The sequence below is a fragment of the Giraffa tippelskirchi genome, chromosome 3 (genome assembly GCF_054371585.1).
Source record: "Giraffa tippelskirchi isolate mGirTip1 chromosome 3, T2T-mGirTip1v1.2.pri, whole genome shotgun sequence".
NCBI classification, from domain to species: domain Eukaryota; kingdom Metazoa; phylum Chordata; class Mammalia; order Artiodactyla; family Giraffidae; genus Giraffa; species Giraffa tippelskirchi.
Genome location: NC_137277.1, coordinates 97,860,495 through 97,885,154, shown reverse-complemented (window position 1 = coordinate 97,885,154; position 24,660 = coordinate 97,860,495). Strand labels below are relative to the sequence as shown.

Below are 24,660 nucleotides of genomic sequence, written 5' to 3'. Positions count from 1 at the left end.
CACAGCAAATGCTCTGCAATTTCACACCAGGGCAGGAATTTTTTCACTTCACATCTTCTAAATAATAAATAAGACTAACCAACGTGGTCCTAATAAAGAACATCATTGACATTGAATAACAGTTTGAAGATGTAAAATTAGTCACTAGACATGGATCAAAAATGTCAAACCTTAGGATTTTTACTACCACAAACAAGAAAATAAGGCATATCTAAGACACAATTCAATCCTACTTTATAGAGTTCAAAAAGCAGACCTCTGGCAATACATACAACCCTGCTCACCTTGTTGGCCATCTCAACGCCCCAGGATAGATTGTCCAGCTTTACACCACGTTTCTGCCTTGGCCATCCTAACGCCACAGTATCCTGGGGCATGAGGCTCCTCGTGGATCTAGACATGGAACGTACACTATGCAGATTTTTCTTCTCACTCCCCAGGGTCCTTGCTAAAATCACCGCCCAAACACCACTTTATCTCAAAGGATTGTTTTTCATAAAGGAGTGTTGCCAGAAGGGTTAACAATAGTCAATGTATTAATGAAAGCTGAACTTGAACCAGGAACATCAGCAATGCTTAACCCCAATGAAACCTGCCTGAGATCATATCCTATCAAATCTATTTGATTTACGCCCTTAATAAGCAGGTGAACTCAAACCCTTTCCTGTCATCCCTTGTGTTTCTCTAAGAGGTAAAAACTTCTTTCCAGGTATAAACTAAGCCTTGTCTCTTGCGCTGTCACTGATGGCACTGCAGACCCTTATCAGGGCCACAAAGAGGTCTGTGTTCCTTCTCCAAGGGCATTCAATATAACTGCTGGCTGATACCTGCAATCAGCCAGGTGCCCCCTCTTTCTTTCTTCAGTGAAGAGCAGAGGGGCTGGGACGTAACCCACACATCTGCCTCCCTGTCCCTAGCTTTCGATTTACACAAAGAACTGACAGCTGTAGATGATGAGGCAAGACTGAAATTTTTCTTAAATCACTTCTGATTAACGTCCAAGAACCCGGTCCTTGCCACAAACGCACTGTTTTTCCCAGTAAGACCTGGTGTGTTCAGTGCGGCATTTGGGGAAGGAAATGTGCTCACCTGGGTAAGCCTTGCAGGGGTCTGACAGAAGCTGTGGATTTCGGGTCAATGCCCACCTCTCAGGGGGATGCCACGCAAAGCCAGTGAACCGTCAGGTGTTTGAAAGACTGCATTCCAAGTTGGCCTTGGCTCTTACCTCTGCTTTTCTCTGGGGTGGAAAGTGGAGTGCCGGGCATGGACTTTCTATCATTAAAAGAAACACCTGGGGGCGTGATTTATCAGGAGATTTTTTGGACATGAAGGAGTAGGCTTTTATTCACATATTTGGCAGAAGTAGAACTGTGATTTACACAGCTGATCTAATACATCTTTGACAGGCCTTCCTATTTATGACAGTAATATTTTCCAACTCTGGGAAGTAGGTGGGGAGCAAATACCCTCTTGTCCCTCCCCACTTACTCTTCAACTTACTCTCTGGGGGAAAGAAATCTCCTAGTATTCTGATCCCAGGTGGGAGAAGGGGGTTCCTGAATGCATCTTAAGGAGGATGACTGGTCTCTGGTGAATCCTGGTGACCAAGTTTAAATTCAAATGTATCCTAACAGCAACTGTCACAAATGGCTGATGACTAAAGAGAAGCAGCATTCAATTAGGCCAGGTTGTCAATTTTCTATTTTTCTGGTGCAGAAAACTTTAGACCAAAGACTGGGTTTTTAGAACTCATCAAAATTAAAAAGTTAAATCCTAATAAAGACTGGACACATCTTCAAAGCAGAAAATTCAAGCACAATAAAGGAGTTTATTCCAAAATATTCAGAATTGGTTAATGATAACTGTAAGAGCAGGGTAATAATTACTATCATATATTGCATGTTTCATATGTACCAGACACTGTGCCATATGCTGTATATGTTATTATCTTCCTTAATCCAAAGGAGACAGATGCATTCTTGTTTTTGCATTTTGAAGATCAGGAAACTGAGTCTCAGGGGACATTAAGTAATGTGTCACGGTCACACTTTTAGTAGGTGGCAGGACGGGAATTTGAACTCAGGTCTGCTGGACAAAAAAGTCAAAGCCCTTAATCTGTGCCCTAAACGGCATCTGAAACAGTGTCCATATCCTAAATGTGCTATTTGTATGACTTCATTTTTCTCTGCTCATCCTTCCTGCAAGTTAAATGACTAAATTCCAGTTTCTCTGAAATATGATACTTAATACCATCGGTGGCTGCACTTTTAAAAAAATGTCAAAGGTGCCTTTAAGTTAATTTAATGATCACACAAATCAGCTTGTGTTTTGTTTTTTTTAAGGAAATCTTTTAAAAGGTCAGTTTTAAAAATTCTACCTTATAGATCTTTTCACTAAAAGAATTCTGCAAACAACTTTGGAAAATTACAGCATGTTACAGATGAACATCAGAGTCATCATTTTAGGAAGGCTCCACTCAACAAAAGAATGAAACCCTCACTCCCAGACTGAAATACAAACCCTGACAAATCTTCACCTTACTTAGGACCCTGCTGATCAATTCAAAGCAATTACATTTTACAGTCACATGCCTCAACAGCATGAACAGCAAACTTAGGGGGAGAAAAAAGCTTGTAAGTGGATGATACTTTACTAAACTCCATTTTCATTGTTGGCTGTCCTTTTATGTTTTGCCTCTCAAGACCCCTAAGCTGACCCCAAAATTGAAAAGACACCCCCCTCCCCCGCCGCTAAACTTTCACCCACTGGATGAAGCATGTAGACAATTTTCACAAATTCAACCTATTTATTTAAGGAACTGGATGGTTGAATGACCACCACTAAGTGATGGCTCATCCTACAAGAGCTGAGAAGTCTATCTCAGTCTTCTCTGGCCTAATCTCACTGCTTCAGTTCAGGCAAACAATATACCTGGCAAATTGTCATCCAAGGGGAAAAATAAGCTAATTCAGTTTTCACAATAACATTTATTAATAACTGGGCTAAATTCTCAGGCAGAGTTGATGGTGAATAATTGGGTGGCTATTAGCAGAGCTTCTCTGCTTTCCCTGTAGGAGTGGGTGTGGCATCAGCAGGAAGAGTGCTTGTCGGCACTCACTGAGGACTTCCCGTGTGGACCACAATCAGGGAGGACTTCCTGTGTGGACAGCTCTGATGTCTCCATCAAAGCAGGAAGGCCCACTCACCTCCTAAACTAAAAGACGCCTGGCACACAGCAACTATACATACGGTAAATCTATTTCACTCCTACCACATAACCCCTATTCCAACGCATACTAAGAAGCCTCTTCTGTACAAACTCAAGTCTAAAAGTATTTTTTTTTAAGGGATTAGCTGTGTGTGAACTAAAAATATATTAGGAATCATGTACATTGTTGCAGATTTCTATTCAGCAAAGACAATTTAAAAAAGACTGGTCACTATAAATTCTATTGTCTTATTTCCTTCCTATTTCTAATAGGCTAAAGAATAGTGCTCTGACCAATTTTACAGTTGAAGTGGTTCTTCCCCCACCCTCACCTCCCCATTTAGTAACTTCCCTAAGAATATAATTTGAAGGGAAAGGAAATCTAGTACCTGTCTTTTAATTACCCTCAAGTCTTCTTTAAGGCTGTCATGCTGCTGCTGCTAAGTCGCTTCAGTCGTGTCCGACTCTGTGTGACCCCATAGACGGTAGCCCACCAGGCTCCCCCGTCCCTGGGATTCTCCAGGCAAGAACACTGGAGTGGGTTGCCATTTCCTTCTCCAATGCATGAAAGTGAAAAGTGAAAGTGAAGTCGCTCAGTCATGTCCATCCCTTCTCGACCCCATGGACTGCAGCCTACCAGGTTCCTCCGTCCATGGGATTTTCCAGGCAAGAGTACTGGAGTGGGGTGCCATTGCCTTCTCCAAGGCTGTCATCCTTATAGTTTAAGATTATAGTCCATAATCCCTGCCACCCCTACACACACACACACACACACACACACACAATCAAACGGCAGGGAGGTCTACCACTTCAACTATTTCTTTATCCAATAATCACCAAAGTCATTCCTGAGAGCAGACTGAAGTCATAGACATTATCATTTCTCCAGGAAACAGCATAATATCAAGCCTGGCATGAACGGAGTACTATACAAAGGCACTGTCTACCAGACTAGTTCCATACACTGGTTCTTCTCTCTAAACTTTCAATATGTAAAGGGAATTTAATAATTTAAGAGAATTATGGAACAGGATGGGGTGGGGCATGAGGAGCACGTGAATGGGCCAATTTTCACCACCATCAGGGCATTTTTGTTGGTTTGTTTCCTTTTAGACATCTGAGTGGCTCCAAAAGGGCTAGGAATAATGGCTGAGAAAGAAAGTTTCTGGCACAGGCAGCTGGGAAAGTACACAGCTGAGAAGTGGGAGGTGAGTTAGTGAGAGATGAGAAGCTGGTCAGGAAGCAGATGTTCTTCCGGGTGGGCCAGGAGGTGGGCACGGGCGGTAACTAAGAACAATGGTGCCCCTTCACACATGCAAGGTCTTACTCACCATCCATCATGTGGGAAGGAGGACAAATGGGCAGATATCAGTTAATCCCACTGGATGCCAGGAATCAAAGCTTAAGATCACAAAGCTAATTAGCTAATGAACAGGCTCTCATACTGTCACTGTCCCTTGTTTGGAAACAAAGTTTGTAGCCTCAAACTATGAAACTGAGCAATAGATTATTCAGTATTTTTTGCTGGATAATGTCTGTTGAAGCAAAGAGGTTCAGGTTATTATGTGAGCTAAAAGTAAAAATTTCTAAGACTTCATAATTAATATTCTCTAAGATACCTATCAAATCTGATCCTTAAGTGTAAAGTTGCAATCTCTACCTAGAAATCTCTTATGTCCTAAATCTCTTTACCTAAGCATCATTCTCTTAAGCTTTGGGTAAAAAAAATAAATTTAAGATGTGCACTGAAATTTTAAAATGTACCATTCTGATGATTGATATGGACAATGGAGGAAGTGAATGAATGTGTGGCAGCCAAGGCAGGTGGGAAATCTCTGTATCTCCCTCTCAGTTTCATTGTAAACGTAAAACTGCTTTAAAAAAAAAAAAAAGGTCTTTAAAAAACAAAAAAATCAACATTAAGATATCAAACTGAAGGTATTAAATATAAATTATTCACCAGAAAACTGTGAGGGGCCTACGACAATGGGCTCAAAACTTCCTTACCAGAAAGCACATTCATTAGGAAGGAAAAGCTTTTAACAGTGGGTTCCCGGCCTTATCTGCCCTTAACTGCATCACGTTTAATAGTGTGGCATGGTATGGTTTCTAAAAATAGTTATAGTTCAACCAAGGCAAGATCAGGGATGAAAGGACCTGGGGCAGAAAGGTTGAAGAAGGCTTCACCAAGGGGGTAGATGGCTAAGTGAGCTGAATAGTAATGGCAAGTCATTGAAAACAGAGGAAGGGCAGTACTGAAAGGGATAGATGTGCGGGGAGAGAAGTACCAACAAAGATACAGAAAGGGTGGATCATTCTTCATGAAAGCCAGGGAAAAGACCAACCTTGGTTGGCTCAAGGGGACGCCAGAACAGGGTGATATCTGCAGAGGAGAAGGGACAGGGGGATGACACTAGAAAGGCAGCAAGATTACCTAGAAATCAATACAGAATATGGATATAATGTCACACATGACTGTTCAGTCTCACAGGGAGAAAAGAAAACTTAAATGACAAATGTAGAGCATAGCTTGTGGAAAACATAAAACAAAGGAAATTCTTCCCCCCTCCTCTCATTAAAAAGGTATACAGGCACAAAAAACGACTGAATGGAAAAATATCTGGTTTCCAATCTTGTCTTGGCTAGTAACTGGAATGTCATCTCTGGACCTCACAGTTCCTCGCCTGGGAAATGAGCAGATTGGACTGGGCGATTTCTAAGCTCCCCTCCACTTCCAGATTCTAAGGCTGCATAATGCTTCTTGCTGTCTCCAGCTAAGGTATATCATGACCAAACTCAGCCAGGTTCCTGGTACTCTTATCTACCTGCACCACTAGCTGAGAAATGGAGTAAGAGGTTGAATCAGCAAACCCGAGAAGCTACAGGTGCAGCTAAAAGACAGACAGGAGTCGCACTGTGGTCCCAATTCCCTACATCACTCAGGTCACGCACTGAGTCCCTATTAGTCACAGATGTTTATGAGGAAATACTATAAACATGGAAGCTATACTAAAATTAAAACTAAAGTTTAAAGAAACAAATTTAAAAAGTTTTTTAAATACAATATTCACAGTTCTTGGAGCCAGGGTGGTCTTATGGTGAAAATATTATAGCTGAAATTGCCTTAATAATGTCGACCTACTAAGACTTTATGTTGGTTAATAGCTTCATATCTCTTTGTTTCAATAGGTAATCAGTAAAAAGCTGCATTTCACATTCTATTTAATCTCACATATAAAAAGGACCATGTAATAGCTCCAAAATCACCCTAAAAGAAAGTTCCTAACAACCAGCTATGTTCCACACGGTAAACAAAAAATCCTGCCAAACTGCAGGTACAAAACGGATTACTCTTCTGGATTCTGAAAGCAGGTGCATGGAGTATTTTTATTCTCTTTCTGGGTCTCAAATGAAGAATTTTCAAATCCACACCCGTTATGTTCCTCGACACAGAGCCCTGTGAAGGGACAAGAACAGAGTCTTCCTTTTTACTCAAAATAAACTGAAAAAAGGAAACTTCCTAAGGGAAGTGCAGGGTTACCTTTATCATGACAGCTCAGAACACCTCTGCAAAGCCTGAATTTCCTGCTTCATCCCAATGAAGTAAGCATGCCAGCATGGACAACTTCCTTCCATCTGTTTTTAAAAGTCTATGTACAGTACAGTTTGTATCTTCTAGCATTTCTTGTAAGTAAAGAATTATCGCTGAGATTGCAAAGTCCTCAGGGTGGAAACTACCTATTTAAAAATATACTTTCTTCACATTATACAATACTTACTGAAAGTACTGTAAAGTGATTAACTAAACATAAAGTTAAAAAAGTGATTACGAGCCAGCTTACCCAAAAAAAACCCCAAATGAATTTATTCAAGGTATTCTTTTCTTTCAATATGCAAAGGGACATGTGAATAAGCTGGGAGTATTATGGGTTTCACAAATTAGCCCCTGGAGAAAAAAGCATTATCTCTACTTTCAGGAAACTGAACAAGTATCTGAAATCTTCCCATAATAATCATTAAAAAAAAAAATGAAATCTTATCTGACAGTGTTGTGATTTGTATACAGTCAAAGTAAAACATCAACAGGAAAAAAAGAATGAGTTAATACAACTCAAAAAAATTAACAGTCACATTTATTTCTTTTTCATGGCACAATTCAGCAGTTCACATCTGACGCAATACAGATAATTAGTGTTAAGGACAGCTCTTTATTATGTATCTCTGTGTACGGTATCTCGACCTGTCTGTGAGCAAACAGAGGGAGGAAACAGATGACTGTCTCTGAGATACACTGTCTTGAGACACAAAGCACAGTGGCTTCCCAACCCCCCTCCCTTTTGCCTGAGATCCACCTAAAAATTAATTAACTTTTGGCCTGAGATTGAAACCCTGTATACCCATACAGGCACAGACATTTAAAACTGAAACAAAAATTTTGTGAAATAGTTATTGTCCTTTACCACAGACAATGTGCCATTATACTATCTTTTCTTGTCTATTTCCTTGAATAAGAAATGCTGGTGGCAACCTACTAAATTGATTTCAGACCCCACTAATATTGACACTTGTGGGTTACAAAACAGTGCTCTGCAGCATTTCTCAAATTCTGTTGTGCACAGGAATCATCTGCATTGTTAAAATGCAGATTTTGACTCAGCCATTTGGGTAGAACCAAGGTTCTGAAGTTCTAGCAAGCTTCTTTCTGGGTGTTACCCATGCACAAGACAGGACTCAAGGCAATGTGTACTCTTGGCAAGAAAGAATGCATTTTGGAAAGGCCCCTTGCCAGCTTTAAGAAGAAGCAAGGCTTATCTATCCACAAAATAAGACGAAAACCTCTGTTCTTCTGCTTTCCAGAGCTGAGAGAGGCATCAGAGATGATGCAGGCCAGTAATTCTCAACCGGAAGTATAACGGAAACTTAAAAGATAACGGAAACTTAAAAGATGGGTCAAGCATGGAGACAGGGGCAGTATTTTTATTTTTATCCAAGAAGACCTGACTGTTAAAGTGTTGATAAACATTGATCTAATTCAATGTTACTTTTCAGGAAACCCCTCTGAGGTCCAGAGATGTCAAAGCATATGTATGTCCAATGTCATACAGCTAATTCAAGGCTGAACTAAGTCTCTCTTCCCACCACTGCTGTCAAAAGGCACCAGCCTTATTTGCCATAAGTACTGCAGCAATTATGACAGTACATGCCAAGTTTTCTCAATGAGTCTTGTAAAGGAAAATTGATATGCTAGTCCTATTAAGGCATCATAGAAACAGTGTATATTTTGTACTGCCTCTGATACATCTCATATTTTAAATGGCTTACCTAGCTGTCCATGTGTATGCTAGACATCCAGTTTCCCACTTACCATCCCCCTCAAAAAAGAAATCTCATACTGTTAAACTTATCATTCAAAAGTCCCTAAAAAATGCTGTGAATGCTACCATTTTTATTTTCATGTCTATATTAAAAATTTGTGACTAACACAATCAGTATCTGTACCATCTACCAGGAGATAAACAAATCAAACAGATGAATTATAGCAGTTTGCTGCCTTGCTGTCAGAGAAGTACATTCAGGGTCAACTGGCAATTTAATAAGCTTAGATTAAAACCCTCTGAAAAATCACTAGAATTGTCTGCCCACTGTCTATTCCCCCTATGTATGTCACAAATTCACTCACTTAAAGCAAACAACTTCAACCTTCAGTTTTCTTAAAAAGAAAACAGAGATTTGTGAGATTCTCCTTTCATGTGTTCCAGTGTTTGGTTTTATCCCAAAGTATCACAATGAGTATCACAATGGTTATACTCATATTAATTCTCTAAGATGAGTAGGTTTTCCTTTAGGAGCCCAAAAAGTTAGGAGAAACCTGCTCCCAGCAGCTCACCAGTTTATTTAAAAGAACTGTATCTCTTTCGACCTGGTAGGCATTTCTCTACTTTTTTGCAGGGACAATTTTCTTCGACATTGTATTTCTCTTGTATATTTGAATATCTATTGGGCTTCCCTGGTGGCTCAGGTGGTAAAGAATCCGCCTACAATGCAGGAGACCCAGGTTTGATCCCTGGGTGGAAGAGATCCCCTGGAGAAGGAAGTGGCAACCCACTCCAATATTCTTGCCTGGAAAAACCCATGGACAGAGAAGCTTGGCAGGCTACAGTCCACAGGGTCACAAAGAGTTGGACGACTTAGCCACTAAACCACCACTGCTTCCAGCAGCCTGGAGACTCTCCTCTGTCTTGTGGAGCCAGCCCATGCACCACTGCTGTCTCATCACTTCAGGACTGATGGTACCAGCCCTGGGGTACCTGGGGGCCTTGGTAAGAAACCGACCCAAATTCTGGCAAGGTTCACACCTCTCTTCATCATTTCTGAAGTGGATAAACTAATCCACATCTTAATTCTGCAGTAAGTGGAATGTGGGAAATGGTTTCAGTATTTATGCAAACCAGACACGACTCCTCTTTCAAAAGAAAAATTATTTCATAATACTCTTTGTTTAAAGTAGGGAGTTGTTGCTCAAGAAGAAAAAAAGTGAACCTATTAATCTTCCTGAAGACCTCTTTATTTCTGTTGCTCAAGTTAATCACAAAGCATCCATTCATCTGAAACTGATTGAAAACTGAAAACTTCATAGGGAGGTTCTTTTCCAAGAAACCGTGGACGGTAGGAATCAAGTTCTAACTCTCGGTAGAAAGGAGACCTGGGACCTCTGCGAGTTTGAGGGGCTGGGTGTGGGGGTCACATCTCCCACAGCAGCACAGGTCTTAGTCATTCCATTGCGTCTTCCCATCCCCCCTTCTTCTCGTTTAGTTTCACTACACTAGCATATACCCTTTACCTTTGCAGCATAAAATCAGACATGCAATCTTTCATTCTCAATCATAACCCCAGATTAACTTAATAGTGACAAGTACCCAAAGTGAGCTATGTAAATCTCTGCCCTTTTAAATGCACAGGAAAATGACACCATTTCTTCCCACTCATCAACAAAGAAGTATTCTTATAAAAAAATTTATGAAGACAATTGTACCTAAATGGAAATTGGCCTCAGCCGACTCCACACTCAATGACCAGGAAGGAGGGACCAGCTCTCTCCACCCACCCCATCTAGTTCAAAGCAGCCAGTGAGCACTGCCCGCACAGGAAAGGAAGGTGAACCCCTGCCCTGGTAGAGCAGACAGGAATGGGTCAGGTACGATCTGCAGCCACCTAGGATCTCCTAGGCTCTCCAAACTGTGTGAACACAAAGCAGCAGCAGAGGAACTTCAGAGAACCTGTGGATTACTAAATCATTTTGTTGAAACAGAAAAAAAAAGCAGGAGGGGGACACCAACAGCTTTAAAACTTCTATTTCTCCCTATAGACAACATCACAAATCCTTAAATTCAAGTCTTTGGATACTTCCTTTACATTCTGGACTAGATTTAATCCCCAAACAGTACTCTCTGCCCAATTTAAAAATCAGGGCATAGAACAAAGGAATGAACTAAGAAGAATGTAGATTTTTTTTTTTTAAGATCAGAACCAGGCATTATAACTTTTAGTATGGGGGGAAAAAAAATAGGAATGAGTGGGCAAGCTGCCTTCTCTGTACTCCGGCCAGGGAAACCAGAGGGGGCCGTCCTCACCTCGTGGCACGGAAGGTGCCAGTCAGCCGCTGCTCTGCTCATCTCTGCAACCCAGTAGCTGCTCCCAGTTATGTAAGAATTGTTCAAATTAAAATATACCCTAGTTTTAGGAGAACTTCCATTACCAAGCAAATTAGGAGGAGATACAGATCTAAAAAATCATTTAATCTTGCCTGGATACATTTTTCAAAAGGTAATATATAAATTATAAATACTGAAGCCAGAATTTATCCATTAAAATCTTAGACAGGTTATCTCACTCTGCTGTCCCCAGAAATACACATGGAAACTCTGCCTGCATTGGAGACTCTAACTTCATCTTCATTCTTATTGCAAAATTCAAGCATGTCTTGCAATAATAGCTGATGTGCAAAGGCTCATTAGCATTTATCTTTCTCGACGGAGACAGAATGCCAAGAACAATATTTTTCTCTTAATTGAGGGGAGGAGGCTTAGCCATTTGTTTACCTGTTTTAGTTGGGCCTATAATATTTTACCGTTTTACTGTCAAATTTATCTAGACAATCTTTTAAAACAGTAAAACAAGCAGAAACTAAAGGGAAAACACCATTTTAAACCATGACAACTTATTGCAAACATTTTTTTCTAGAAAACTGAGTGTTATTCTCTGTACTGGTCCCTAACACTGTTGAGCGTTTATTGTGTTTTTTGCTACCAAGCTAGGTGCTTTGTATGTATTTTTTCATTAAATCACAATTAAGGAGGTATGATTTTCACCATGTTACAGCTGAGAAAACAGAAGTTAAGAGATTTTTCCCAGCATCATGGAGGAGATGGCAGTCTGGATGTGAAATACAATCTGCCTGACAACCTCCTTAGGAGCTAAGCAGAGAGAAAATGGGGGTAAGGGAGGGTGTATCCTTGAGTTTCACTGAGTTGGGAGCCTTAAGAAAATGACCTCTGTTGGAATAGTTTGCCTATGTCATGATTATCAAAAATCTTCCTAATGTCCATCAATAAAAGATTAACAGAATGTTTCTGGCTCAAGAAAATGGTTACAAGAATGGTGAAACTTAGTGATATGTCCTCTCTTACTGCAATCCCAACAGTACAGCATGACTCTCAAAGAATATCACTACAAAACACTCAGGTGACATGCTTTCCTTTAGGTCTTCTCAATACACAGTATTTTAACAAAAGCTTAACACTTTCTATTTTTAAATAGTAACAAATATTTAAAGATATTTCTACCTTTGAATTAAAGAATAAATCTCCTCCCTTGGCCTGTAAGCCCCTCGAGGACATGTAACCACATCCTGCCTGATTATCCCCCCCTGCACAGCACAGAGCCTGGAGCAAGCGCTTTTTGTGGGTGGAAAGGGAAGAAACATAGTCTGACACATGAGAAACCACGGAACTGTAGCAGGGCTTTAAATGTGACACGCTGAACATCTCTGGGGTGTAAAGAGGTGAGAGGAGCTGGCCAGGCCTAGATGATGGGTAGAGTTTAACTGTCTGAGAAAGGAGTTTGACATCTGGGACAGAATGCATCAATCATTGCCTTTTCGTAGCTGAAACAAGATCTCTATATTCACTGAAATCCAGACTTGAAGCATCTCTGGGACAATTTCCCAACTCTGACAGGTGGACTTCGAAAATTCCTAGTTTCGACTTCAAAAACACCAGGGACGCTAGACAAATTATGATTGAGAGTAAGAATTATAATTTAGCGAAAAAGATGAGTCCTAATAATCTTAATCTTATTTCCTTTGGATACAGGAGATATGTGGGTATCTGTCTTTTCAAAACAGATTAATCAGAATTACTATAAACCTTCAAAAAGAGGTAATCACTCTGGGATCCTCCTGCCTTTGGTAATGGCCACATCTGGTCAGGCAGTTGTTACTCATTCTTGCCAGGATTTGCTTTATTAGACTCTCTATTGAAAAATGACACCTTCACTCCAACCCTTTTAATTGATTTTTAACATTAGAGAAGTGTAAGACAGAGAGTTATTTAGAGGACTAACTTCTTAATGGAGTCATCTGAGTAGTTTGATAAAATTCTCTCAGATGGATTCCAAACCGTGCCTGCCATCCCTTCAACTGCAGCATGGCTTTCAAAAAATTAGACAAAGAAAAAGCTACTCCTTGAAGTGAACCTCAACACTTTAAAAAAAATTAATTAAATAAGTATCACCATCTTAAAACAATTTAAATGTCATTAGTTTCTGTCAGGAAATTTAAAACTTACATTGGTATAGTAACTAAAACATTACATATGTACATGAAGCCATACCAAAGTTAAAGGTAGAATATAAACGAAGAGAAAGTGGGAAATGGCTGTATCAGTTTCCCAGGGCTTCTATAGCAAATTACCACAAACCTAGTAGCTTACATGGCTTCCCTGGTGGCTCAGTGGTGAAAGAATCTGTCTGCCAATGGAGGAGACACAGGCGATGTGGGTTCGATGTCTGGGTAGGGAAGAGCCCTTGGAGAAAGGGAATGGCAACCCACTCCAGTATTCTTGCCTGGAAAACTCCATGGACAAAGGAGCCTGGTGGGCTACAGTCCATGGGGTTACAAAAGAGTCAGACACGACTGAGCAACTAAACAACAACAACAACAACAAATCACTTACAACAATAGACGTTTATTCTCTCACAGTTCAGGAGGCCAGAAGTTAGAAATGAAGTGTTAGCAGGGCAGTGCTCCCTCTGGAGGCTCTAAGGCAGACCCCTTCCCTGTCTCTAGTTTTTGGAGGCTCCTGCCATTCCTTTTCTCAAGGTAGCATAATTCCAATCCGACTTCACCTTTACATAGCCACCTCTCTGTGTCTTTCTGGGTCCTTCTCTTCTTATTAAGGACACTGGTCATTGGATTTCAGGCCCACTCTAATTCTATTAATACTTTTTTATCTCAAGATCCTTAACTAATTATACCTGCAAAGACTGTATTTCCAAATTAAATAACATTTTGAATTTCTGGTTAGACACGCGTTTTGGGAGCCACTATTCAACCCACTGAAGTGACTTTCTCTAAAGGCTGATCTTGACTCTCCTAATCAGACTTCTCCTAAACTTACTTACATAATCAAAACATGTATAGAAAGTTATGTCAGTACCACTATATTGAGGCTTCCTTGGTGGTTCAGTGGTAAAGAATCTGCCTGTCAATGTAGGAGACATGGGTTTGATCCCTGGGTGGGGAAGATCCCCTGCAGAAGGAAATGGCAAATGAATCTCATCTCTTCATCTATAAATAAGGATGATACTGGGAATTCGCTGGCAGTGGTTAGGACTTGGCACTTTCACTGCTGAGGGCCTGGGTTCAACCCCTGGTTGGGGAACTAAGATCCTGTAAACCGTACCACGTGGCCAAGAAAAAATTAAGGATGCTATTGTGATACTGTCTTTTCTGGCTCACAGAATAGTTATGAAGATTCACACTAATCACTGCTGGGCCTCCAGTAAAACGCCAAGCTTGGAAGAGGCACTTAATAACTGCCAGCTACATTTGAGTTCATCTTTCTCAGTGTCTCTCTCCCAACTTGGTACCCAGAGGGTTCTGTCCAGTATAGACACCACCAGTCCTAAGTTTGAAACTGACTTACCTGGGTAAGCCGCTCCTCAATCCCCTCCCCTCCTACTCTGAGGCTCCTGTGCAAAGCTACAGTAAAGAGAACGGAGAAAACTGAAAATGTACACTACTCTGTGCGTTCACAAGTGGAAGAAGCTGCAAAAGGAAAGGGAAACTGAGGGAGCTGATTCTCCAGGAAAGTCTCCCTGGGAAGGCTGGCCTCACCAAACCATTCCTACTCCCTGGGCTTTTCCATTTGGGTTAGTTTTATCACTTAAAATTCCAACTAGAGATGCATTTGGGTTGAGGCCTCTCTTTTAAAATCCCCAAACTTCCTGAATCTGATGTGGTAAAATAGTCATCACCTAAAACAATTGAGATGAGCATCAGCAAGGGAACTTAAAGACGTGCATATGTTCCATTAGAGGTGCCTAACTTTTGTTATTTTCAATCTTCAGAGAGACAGGAGGGAGAGTGCAAAAGGCCACCCAATTTACATTTTTCACTATGATTATTAGAAGTGAGAAAGGTATTTTCTTCCTCTACTGAAGGTATCATATGACAAGCCTCTGCTCACCAGAGACTCAGAACTGAAGCTGGCACCACCACCAGTTCTCAAGTTCCATTAGAAGACTTCGGGCTTTGGGGCTAACCCAGGAATCTAGCTATTGCTAATAACATTTTGACTGGCAAACCTAGGAACCAACTTACCAAATACAATGTTTCTATGAAAAAGAAATGCGTTCTGATTTTTAAAATTTCAAGTTACAGATGAACTTCTGGATAAGAACTTTCAATATCCATGCAATAGGATGATTTAATTTCTCAATTTAAATACTCAAATGTTATTAATTGTAGGTAAAACAACCCTAGTGCTCTAAGCAGTTAAATCAGCTGGCTAATACTCATGTATGGTCAAACCAACCACACAGGTCTTTTCACATACCGAGCTGTATTCAATTTCCCTCAGTTTTTTTTTTTTTTTTCACTGAACTGCATGATTTTATGATTACTTATTCCCATCTACCCTCTTTCTGTTAATAGGAACCTATCTTCTAGTGGGCTGGTACTTTCTGTTAATTGATATTCTCTGTAGTACACCACTCTTCCCAGCTGGATGTCATCTGAAGAAGTGAGAAGCATATTTTCTACACGGTGTACAAGTTTGCTGTTTTCAACAAATTCATCTCAGGATATTTTCTGTCTGGTTTATCAAATTCTAAGACTAACCCCACCTCTTGTCTTCCCTGGCTGCTTTTTCTCTCTTAGCAAGAGAAAGAGCTATGGATGACTGTCAATACAGAAGTTAAAAATATCAAAATACTGCCAGCAGCAGCATTAAACGGGGCTGAGGAGGTGGTCATGATGGGGAAAACACTGAGGCAAGTGAGGTGACAGTAACCATTCGTTTTTATCTTAATGGTTCTTTTCACCCTATTCCCTAAGGAGTAGACTGAATAAGAATTGGGTAAATCTCTAAATTTTATCAGGAGGAGGTTTTAATAACCAAATGTTGTTTACTGAAATTAACAGTAACTGCCAAGTTTTGTGGACTATGGCTTAGCAAGAAGAAAAGATGCACTTGGGTGATACTGTCTGATGGGCCGGTCGGTCCTATACTTGCTTGATTGGACAGCTGTCCAGCTGGTGGGGGGAGGCTTAGCAATGGTGTGAGTCCTGGAACCTTTCCTGTCCTTGCTGCCAATGGCAGTCTTGTCCACTCTGTATGCAGAGCAGAGATGTTGAGGAAAAGAGTCAACAAAACAGAGAAGTGGAAGCTCACTCTTATCACACACACGTACAGTTATGTGGGCTCTGAGATGCTCAGCAATCTCCTCTCCCCCAACAGGTACACACAGCTAGCAGTATACATACCTCCTCCACCCCCTCAATACACATACACACCCTAGGCAGCAACTTAAAAAAACATGTGTGGCAAAAATTTGACTAGGGGATAAAAAAAGAAAAAGCTTTCTGTATTCTAGATTTTGAAGATTTTCATCTGGTCCCTGAGGTTTATGCCTGGCCCTGGCATCTTGGCTGGCTCAGCACTTCTACAGACTGACCTCTGAAACCATTTCCAGTTTCCTACAGAAACACAGAATGGCTCAAATGCACCAGTCCAGGTGGTCCAGTGCTCTGGACAACCAAGGTTCCAAGGGACAAATGCAGTTAGCTTTTCTGATATCAGCCTTGAAAGCTACACCCCAGTTTTTCTTTAGACCCAATTTTGACTTAGTTGCTCATATATATGTCATTATCTTACTTGGCACCCATCTACTGCCTGCATCACCCCTGGACTTAAAAGATCACTGCTTTATAAGCAAGCTCATTCTTCATCACTGAAGATGTCCACATGTGCATTTCCACAGGCACAGTTTCTCTGAGAAATATTTCACCCAGTGGTCCTCAGACTTTCAGTTAGCTTCTAAGTCACTTGCTGCTGCTGCTGCTAAGTCGCTTCAGTCGTGTCCGACTCTGCAACCCCAGAGACGGCAGCATACCAGGCTCCCCCATCCCTGGGATTCTCCAGGCAAGAACACTGGAGTGGGCTGCCATTTCCTTCTCCAATGCATGAAAGTGAAAAGTGAAAGTGAAGTCGCTCAGTTGTGTCTGACTCTTTGCGACCCCATGGACTGCAGACTACCAGGCTCCTCTGTCCATGGGATTTTCCAGGCAAGAGCACTGGAGTGGGATGCCATTGCCTTCTCTGCCTAAGTCACCTAGAGACCTTAAAACGTCCCTGCAGCATTTGAGAAAGGGAGGTAGTGGGACCCAGTGATTTATCTTTTTAATAAGCACCCCAGGAGACTCTGATGCATGTGGTCCAGGGACCACACTTGAGGAAATGCCTATGTAATGCATAGAACCAAGAGAGCACACATTTGAAATTCAAAGACCCTGGTGTTCCCCCTACTCTGGAAGGTCAACCCTCTGATCTCTACAGCTGATCTGAGCCTTCAGGGCACTGAGCCCCCCCCCCGCTCACTTATGCCCCAGCACCCTGGCTGTGACTACCCTACTCACAAAGCAGCCACCATCTTGTTCCCTTGCTCCCCACCAGGTCTCTTTAAACTCTTCCAAATGACACTTGATCCTTTGACTTGCCGGCAGGAAAAGGCGTCTCCCAGTTCTAAAACTGCACACTCTCTGGTCACACCCTCTAGATCCTCTTTTGCATCAGCTGATTCAAGCAATTTCTGGTTCCCTGATCTGACACTCGTTACTAACCCTCCCTCAGATGTGAGAGGTTTTTGTGGCTCCCCCTGAACAGACACGGAGAGAGTTCAATGTCCAGCTCTACATATACTTCACTGGGTACAATTATCAACTCGCCTACTCGGAGCCATGCTCTGGGACAAGGCGCTCCACAGAGCACCTCCTACGCAGTTTAAGGACATCTTTCTCTTCCCATTCAGAGTCCAGGAGTCAAGTCCACATCTGTTCATCTTACAAACTGTCTCAATCCTTACCTTAGTTTGTGTGACTATATGTGGTAAAACAAACAAACTTCAGAAAGTGGTGGCTTTTATAAACTCAACGACCTCATACTGGGCAGCAATGTACCTTCCCTGACATAGAGAAGTGCCAGTCACTGATAAATTCTTGCCTAAATAATGACTGGCAAGTATTTCTACTTCATACACGGAGGTAGTTCTGAAAATTCTACATAAGAATTCATGTCTTGAATGCAGTAAGGAAATAAAATGTTTAAAGAAAACCTGACGATGAAATCAGCAAATATTGTGGCCCAAATAATGCATGTAAAACGCTATGTTCCATAAATACTATGCTGCAAAGAAATACAGTTTCCATGTACACAGAGATCTTAAATAATATAGTGGGTAATGAGAAACACACCCAAACAAAAAGCTAGAGAACTCAGAAATTAAGCAACAATTATATATATAATGAGGAATCCTTTGATAAAGAGAAATGATTAACTTAGTCTTGTTTTAAAATAGGTGCCATTAAGATACACCCTTAGTATCTGTCAAAAAAAAAAAAAAAGAGTGGAGTGGTGATGGAAGAAAGAAAGAAAAAGGTAAAAGAAAGAATAACAAAAGCAAGGAACCTCTAATGGAATGGATGAACACCTTTAAATCTTTGTATAAGACTCAAGAAGTTCTGATACAACTCCACATTCTTACAGAACTACAGCTCTATAATAGCTTTGAAAACAAACTTACAAATGGCAAGAATCTCCCTGTTCTGAAGGACTTACCTAATAACTACAGGAACTCACCCCCATTCCAAGTCCCTAGGGGTAACCTAATACCTTAATGGGTAATGGTGCAGTTCATCCCTTTCTGAATATAAAGGGCATTACTGCTTCTCCACACCACACACACACATCCCAGCTGAGATGTGGTTGACGGAAAACCATCATATCAGAGTTCTGTTCTCATGTAACAGCCAGAACTGCAGGAAAAAAAGAGATCACAGAGATCATCGTCCTGGAGGAGGGAGACCTTGAACTTCAACTTCCAAAAGATAGGAAAGTGAGCTTGAAGAGGAGAGGACAGAGTTCCATGGCCATTTGTGACAGCCTAACAAAAAGTGGGAAGGAGAGGAAAGAAAAACAGGCTTCAGAAAGCACGAGAAGTATTAATACCTTTGACTGGAATGGCAAGTAGGAACTTGAGCAAAGCAGATGGGGGACACAGCAGTTAGTTCCTCAAGGTTCTGGAAGATTGGGGTTGGAAATGGACGCATCCCTAGCCATGTACATGTTTAAACTATTTCTGTAAAGAAGTATCTTTTATCTTACAGGTTAAACACAACAGAACAAAAAATCATCTATATATTATGTACAAGAGAGCCACCAACATAACTAACATTTGTGTTATGAAAGCCAAGGTAATCACGAGTGAGTCACGAAGCAATTTACCTTTATTTTGGGTCCACCAGGGAACCCAACAGATGAGTTTCATTCCAGGTGAATGCAAGCCTGGTATCAGGTTGTTGTGGGTTGAATTTTGTCCTCCCACCAAAAAAAAAAAAAACCCTTATACATTGCAGTTCTAACCCCCAGTATCTTAGAATGTGACCTTACTTGAGATAGAGCCTTTACAAAGGTAACTGAGTTAAGATGAGGTCATTAGGGTGAAATCTAATATGGCTAGTGTCCTTATTAAAAGGCAAAATCTAGACAAAGAGATAGACATCCACATAGGGAGAATGTTATGTGAAGACGGGAGTTAGGAGAGAGGCCTGAACAGATTCTTCTCTAACACGTCAGAGGAAATGTGGTCGTGCCAACACCTTGATCTTGGCCTTCTATCTTCCAGACTGTGAGAAAAGGAACTTCTACTGTTTAATAATTCAGCCTGTGGAACTTTGTTATGGCAGCTACAGGAAATTAAGGCAAAAAATATTGTTAAGGGAAAAAAAGTAATATTTTACTCCTAGGATGTTATTTCTATTTTATCACAGCTTTCTGTCTCACCATTTCAGAATTATGACCAAGATTTAGGGATTCAAAATACCAAAAAAATTAAAAAAAGACCAAGGTAGTATTGATTATACAGATACATGAAAGAAGCCTCCCCAAATGGAACCAAACGAAATATCTAGTCAAGATTGAGTCTTTAATCTAAAACCTTTTGATCAAAGCTAAGAATCAAGCCTATACTCACTTGGTTTTATTCTGTCTACTCTATTTTGATGGCGCTAATAAGTATCATTACTTCTGGTTTGAATGTCATTTTCTTTCAATTCTTTCTGTGCACCTTTTGGTAAAAGAGTCAATGAATAAAGGATTCTATAAATCAGGGGTCTGCAAACTGCTGTCCAGAGGCCTAATCTCATTTGCTACTTGCTTTTGTAAATAAAGTTTTATTGGAACACAGCCCATTTGAATGCATTCTCCATGGCTGCCTGGCAGCCACAGGCAGTGCTAAGTAATTGTAACAGAGCCCTTACAGACTGCAAAGCCTAAAATATTTACCGTTAGGCCCTTCACAGAAAACTGTATGCTGACCCTGGCCATAGATACTCTATAAAATGTATGGGCCACTTTTATGTAAACTTTTATTTATTATTTCCTTGACTGTCAACAATCCTAGCTCTACAAATACTATATTTTCCAATTCTTCACACATTCAGCTAGTGAATAATGAAAAGAAGAGCCTTTTAGAAACTGAAATAGTACTATTTTTGCCTGAATTTCTCCTTGTGCTCTCTACCTTTCCCACTCCTCTTTTAGAGAACTAAAACAAATTTGGCAATGAATTAATGTCAAGAATAAGGAAGATATACTTTTGTGTCTTTTCTACTCTACTTTACACCCTAATAAACTGTGTGTGTGTGTGTGTGTGGCTCAGTCACGTCCGACTCTTTGTGAGCCCTCCAGGCTCCTCTGTTCATGGAATTCTCCAGGCAAGAACACTGGAGTAAGTAGTCATTCCTTTCTCCAGGGGATCTTCCCAAACTCAGGGATTGAACCTGGGTTTCCTGCATTGCAGGTAGATTCTTTACCATCTGAGCCACCAGGGAAGCCCAGTAAGCAGCTTATTACAGTCAAAGGGTACAGTAACTCTAACATGACAACCAACACAATGACAAAATGGGCCAACTGAGAATCTTGTTTCTATCCCAGAATCAAGTCAAATGCATCTAAATGTCAAACAGTCTAAATTCAGGTCAATTAGAGCAAGATAGCTACAGGTTAGACATGTTCTTACACCATGCACTTCTTAAATAGCTATACCTCTTATGTTACTAATTCATTTCTACCTTATCTAGTTATTTATACCTGCTCCATAGCCCCCATTTCACTATAATGTTGAGAAGTAAAACCATTAATTTCTTATTCCCTTCAGAACTAACACAGTGCTTGGCCCATAAAATACTGATCGAATGAATGATAATCGAAGATGAATTTGTTTGCAAAGGTTCAAACTGCACTGGTGGTCAGGATATACGAGTTCTACTCCTGGCTTTGTTACAGATAAGCTGAGTGATGTTGAAATATCCTCACCTCTAAGGTCCTTTACTAATATTCTGTGCTCCTTTTGTGATACATATGATATAACTGACATTATTTCATATCACTTCATCCAGAACACTAGTATCACATTACAGGATTCATTTAGAATAAATTTTCATGTTGCAGACACCAGAAAAAATTAGTGCAGGTCTCTGACAGGGACCCACCCATTTTTCCTTAAACTAAGTAACTACAAACCTTAAGATACATAGAAAGAGAAACTCTCCAAGTGAACTATAGCACCTAAAATATATTAATGGTAACAAAGGGCAACAAATTGGTCATTTAGATTTTTAAAAAGCATATTTTAGTGTGTCCTAGATGGGCCTTTAGCACACAGCAGCACTGTAAAGTCTAAACTGTGGTTTCTTCTATACAGGAACTTACCCTAGAAACCACAGAGCAAATTTTTCATGCTGTAATAACTCAGGCAGGAAGGGGCTAAAAATATGTAAATTTGTCTACCCACAGCCAATTAGGTGAAAAAGACAAAACAAAATTAGAGGGCAAAAGAATGTTCATTAATAATTAGAACCTATGGGTTTTCTAGATCACTGATATTTAAAACTAGATTGATTTCCCAAGTCAGTAATCTAGATTTCGTAAATGCTGCAAGAAATAATAAAATAGGTGGGAAAATTAAACTTAAAAGAGGAGCAATTAAAAACAAAACAGATAACAGTTGGCAGAGATACTAATTTACTTTGTCTGAAAGTAACACATAGCGTACCATCCCTAAGGACTTACTTGTTCACAGAATAAAAAAACGTCATATGAAAACACTGGTGCAAGGGTGTGCCACACTTGGAAAAGCCAAGATTCTGAAAGTAGGATGATGGAGCACTCAGGGTCGAAAGATCTAGGCTTTAGAGCTGTGAGATTTTGAACAAACCGTTCAGCGTCTCTGGATTCTAATTTCCTCAGTAAATTACATGGGTTGGACTAGACCATCTTTAAAGTCCCTTCCAACTCTAATATGCCAAAGGTTCCTTTAAAAAAGTGTTTCCCAAATTGTTCCACAGAATATGTCTAGTAAATATTCTAGGTACCACGATCAAATAGTTTTGCAAACAATGAGAAACAAAAGTTGGACAAAAGTCTGTACTGTAGGACTTCTCAGACTTTTTAATGCTGATTTCCACTATTACTCTCTAAGACAGTAACGCTATATAGCATGTAGTGTTTCCCAAGTTTCTTTGAACACTAAATATTTTAATTCTTAAAACACTTTTAACATTTAAAAGAACTCCAGAGGACAAAATTTGGGAAAAGCAGCTTTGAATGATAAGACTTCATAAACTTAGAATCACATGCTGAAGGAAACAAAATACTCATGTAATAGTTGAAGAACACCCATTTCAGAAGCCATAACAATATCTCTGTAGTGTTTCCCTGTCATAAAGTCTGTCATTAATCCCTTGACCTTTTACTCTAAGAAGTAAACGACAGTGTAAGAATCTTTTCCATTTATCAATGAGAACTGAGTTATCCTTCTAGATCTTTCTCCTCAAAAGTATTTTCTACTAATGAATAGAATGATCACAATCTTTCACCACTATTATCACTCTGTGATCCATCCACTGAGATCCTCCTGCGTAAAGTAACTTGTTAGGTGATATCCCATGGAAGAAGGGAAGACAGAGCACCTATGCCAGATAATTGTCAAGTGCTGTCATGCCTATGACTTCATTGAATCATCTCAATAACATTAAGTAACTATTTTACCTCGTTTTGCCACTGAGGAAATCAAGACCCAGGAAGTTTAAGAAATGGGTTCAGAGTAATAGAATAAATGATGAAGCTGGGATCCACACCCATGTCCACCTTTTTTTCTTTAAAAGCAACTTAAGATGTTTTGAAATAGTTTGACGGTGTGTTTTAAAACTTAATTTCAGCTGGTGGTTCAATTGAAAATATGTATTATTTTGGTTTGTGGTTCATGATTGAAGTCTGTTTGATATATGCTTTGATTTACACAAATATCTGTACAGTGGTTTTAGGGAGGTAAAAACTATACAAGAGCCACATCTTAACGATTATAACCAACTGAGCATTTCTGGCATGCCAGGCAGACACATTGGTATCATCTTATTTAATTCTCCCAATAACTCTACAAGATTAAGATCTTGGGACTACTACTTTTTCAAGATCGTGATCAAGGAGTTTCTGATCACTCCCTTTCCCTGACTCCCACGGACTTTCCTTTTTATCTTACCAGGATCCCCAGGACATTCCCTGTTCTCAAAGTTCAGTGTCTCTCTTGATCTCACCTGTCTCCTTTAACCTTCATAAAAAATACTCTCAATTTCCACACCTAATCCCTTTTGTTGTTGTTATTCAGTCGCTCAGTCGTATCTGACCCTTTATGACTCCATGGACTGCAGCCGGCCAGGCTTCCCTATCCCCTACTATGTCCCAAAGCCTGCTCAAACTCATGTCCATTGAGTCGGTGATGCCAACCAACCATCTTGCTCTCTGTCATCCCCTTCTCCTTTTGCCTTCAATCTTTCCCAGCATCAGGGTCTTTTCTAACGAGTAGGCTCTTAGGTGGCATCAGGTGGCCAAAGAACTGGAGCTTCAGCATCAGTCCTTGCAATGAATATCCAGGGTTGATTTCCTAATTTAGGATTGACTGGTTGATCTCCTTGCAGTCCCATTACCCAGATGCTTTCCCTCATTTCTTGCTGGAGAAGGGTCAAAATACCCTGCCAACTCAGACCCCTGCATTCCCAGAGGCCCTCACTCAGTCATCCTTTTACCCATCTCTATTTGAACACTCCCCGAATTCCCAAGAGCAATTATTCTAAATCTTCTGTTACACTCCAGAGGCCTACAATCTCTCTCACTCTTTTTTTTCAATCATAACAGATGACCTAATCCTCTTTACTGAGGTGCAAGCTTTTGAAAGGTTGTGCTTCACCGGCCTCCCTACTCCTCCTAACATCTCTAGCATAACCAATCTCCTCTTTCCTGTATCATTGTCAGGACATTCTCTCAGATCCCTTTCCTATAAGACTAACCTCAATCTTTCTTAAAAAATAACAAAGAAAGTAAGACCTAGTTCCAACTATTCCGTGTTTTCTATTACCTTGCTCTACTTACAACCAGTCAGACACTAAGATAATCTTGTCTCAATATTGTCTGAAGGGACTCTTTGCTTTGGACATCCGATTTTTCTAAAGACACACCCTCTTCACTTATGCATTCCATAAACTCTTTGCAATGTGCTTCTTCCATGTTAACCCCTGCTCCCCTTCCCTGTCTACCACACACAAACTACTCTATTGAAAC

The 24,660-nt window shown here is 40.4% G+C and overlaps 1 protein-coding gene across 33 annotated transcripts in view; it reads right to left on the bottom strand.

The window, feature by feature from the left end:
• RBMS1 (RNA binding motif single stranded interacting protein 1) overlaps positions 1-24,660 on the bottom strand; it is a 217,850-nt gene that overhangs the window by 93,523 nt on the left and 99,667 nt on the right. The window contains exons 1-4 of one of the 33 annotated variants that reach the window (XM_081582768.1): positions 3,598-3,768; positions 1,501-1,657; positions 1,090-1,237; positions 285-393 (exon numbers count right to left, since the gene is read on the bottom strand). The exons of 30 other annotated variants lie outside the window; for them this stretch is intronic. In XM_081582768.1, the coding sequence (XP_081438894.1) occupies positions 285-377 (93 nt within the window). In that variant the 5' untranslated portion in view covers positions 378-393; positions 1,090-1,237; positions 1,501-1,657; positions 3,598-3,768. Of the gene's footprint in view, positions 1-284; positions 394-1,089; positions 1,238-1,500; positions 1,658-3,597; positions 3,769-24,660 lie in introns of those variants that run through there. 2 more of the 33 variants (XM_081582758.1, XM_081582769.1) reach the window with 2 other exon arrangements.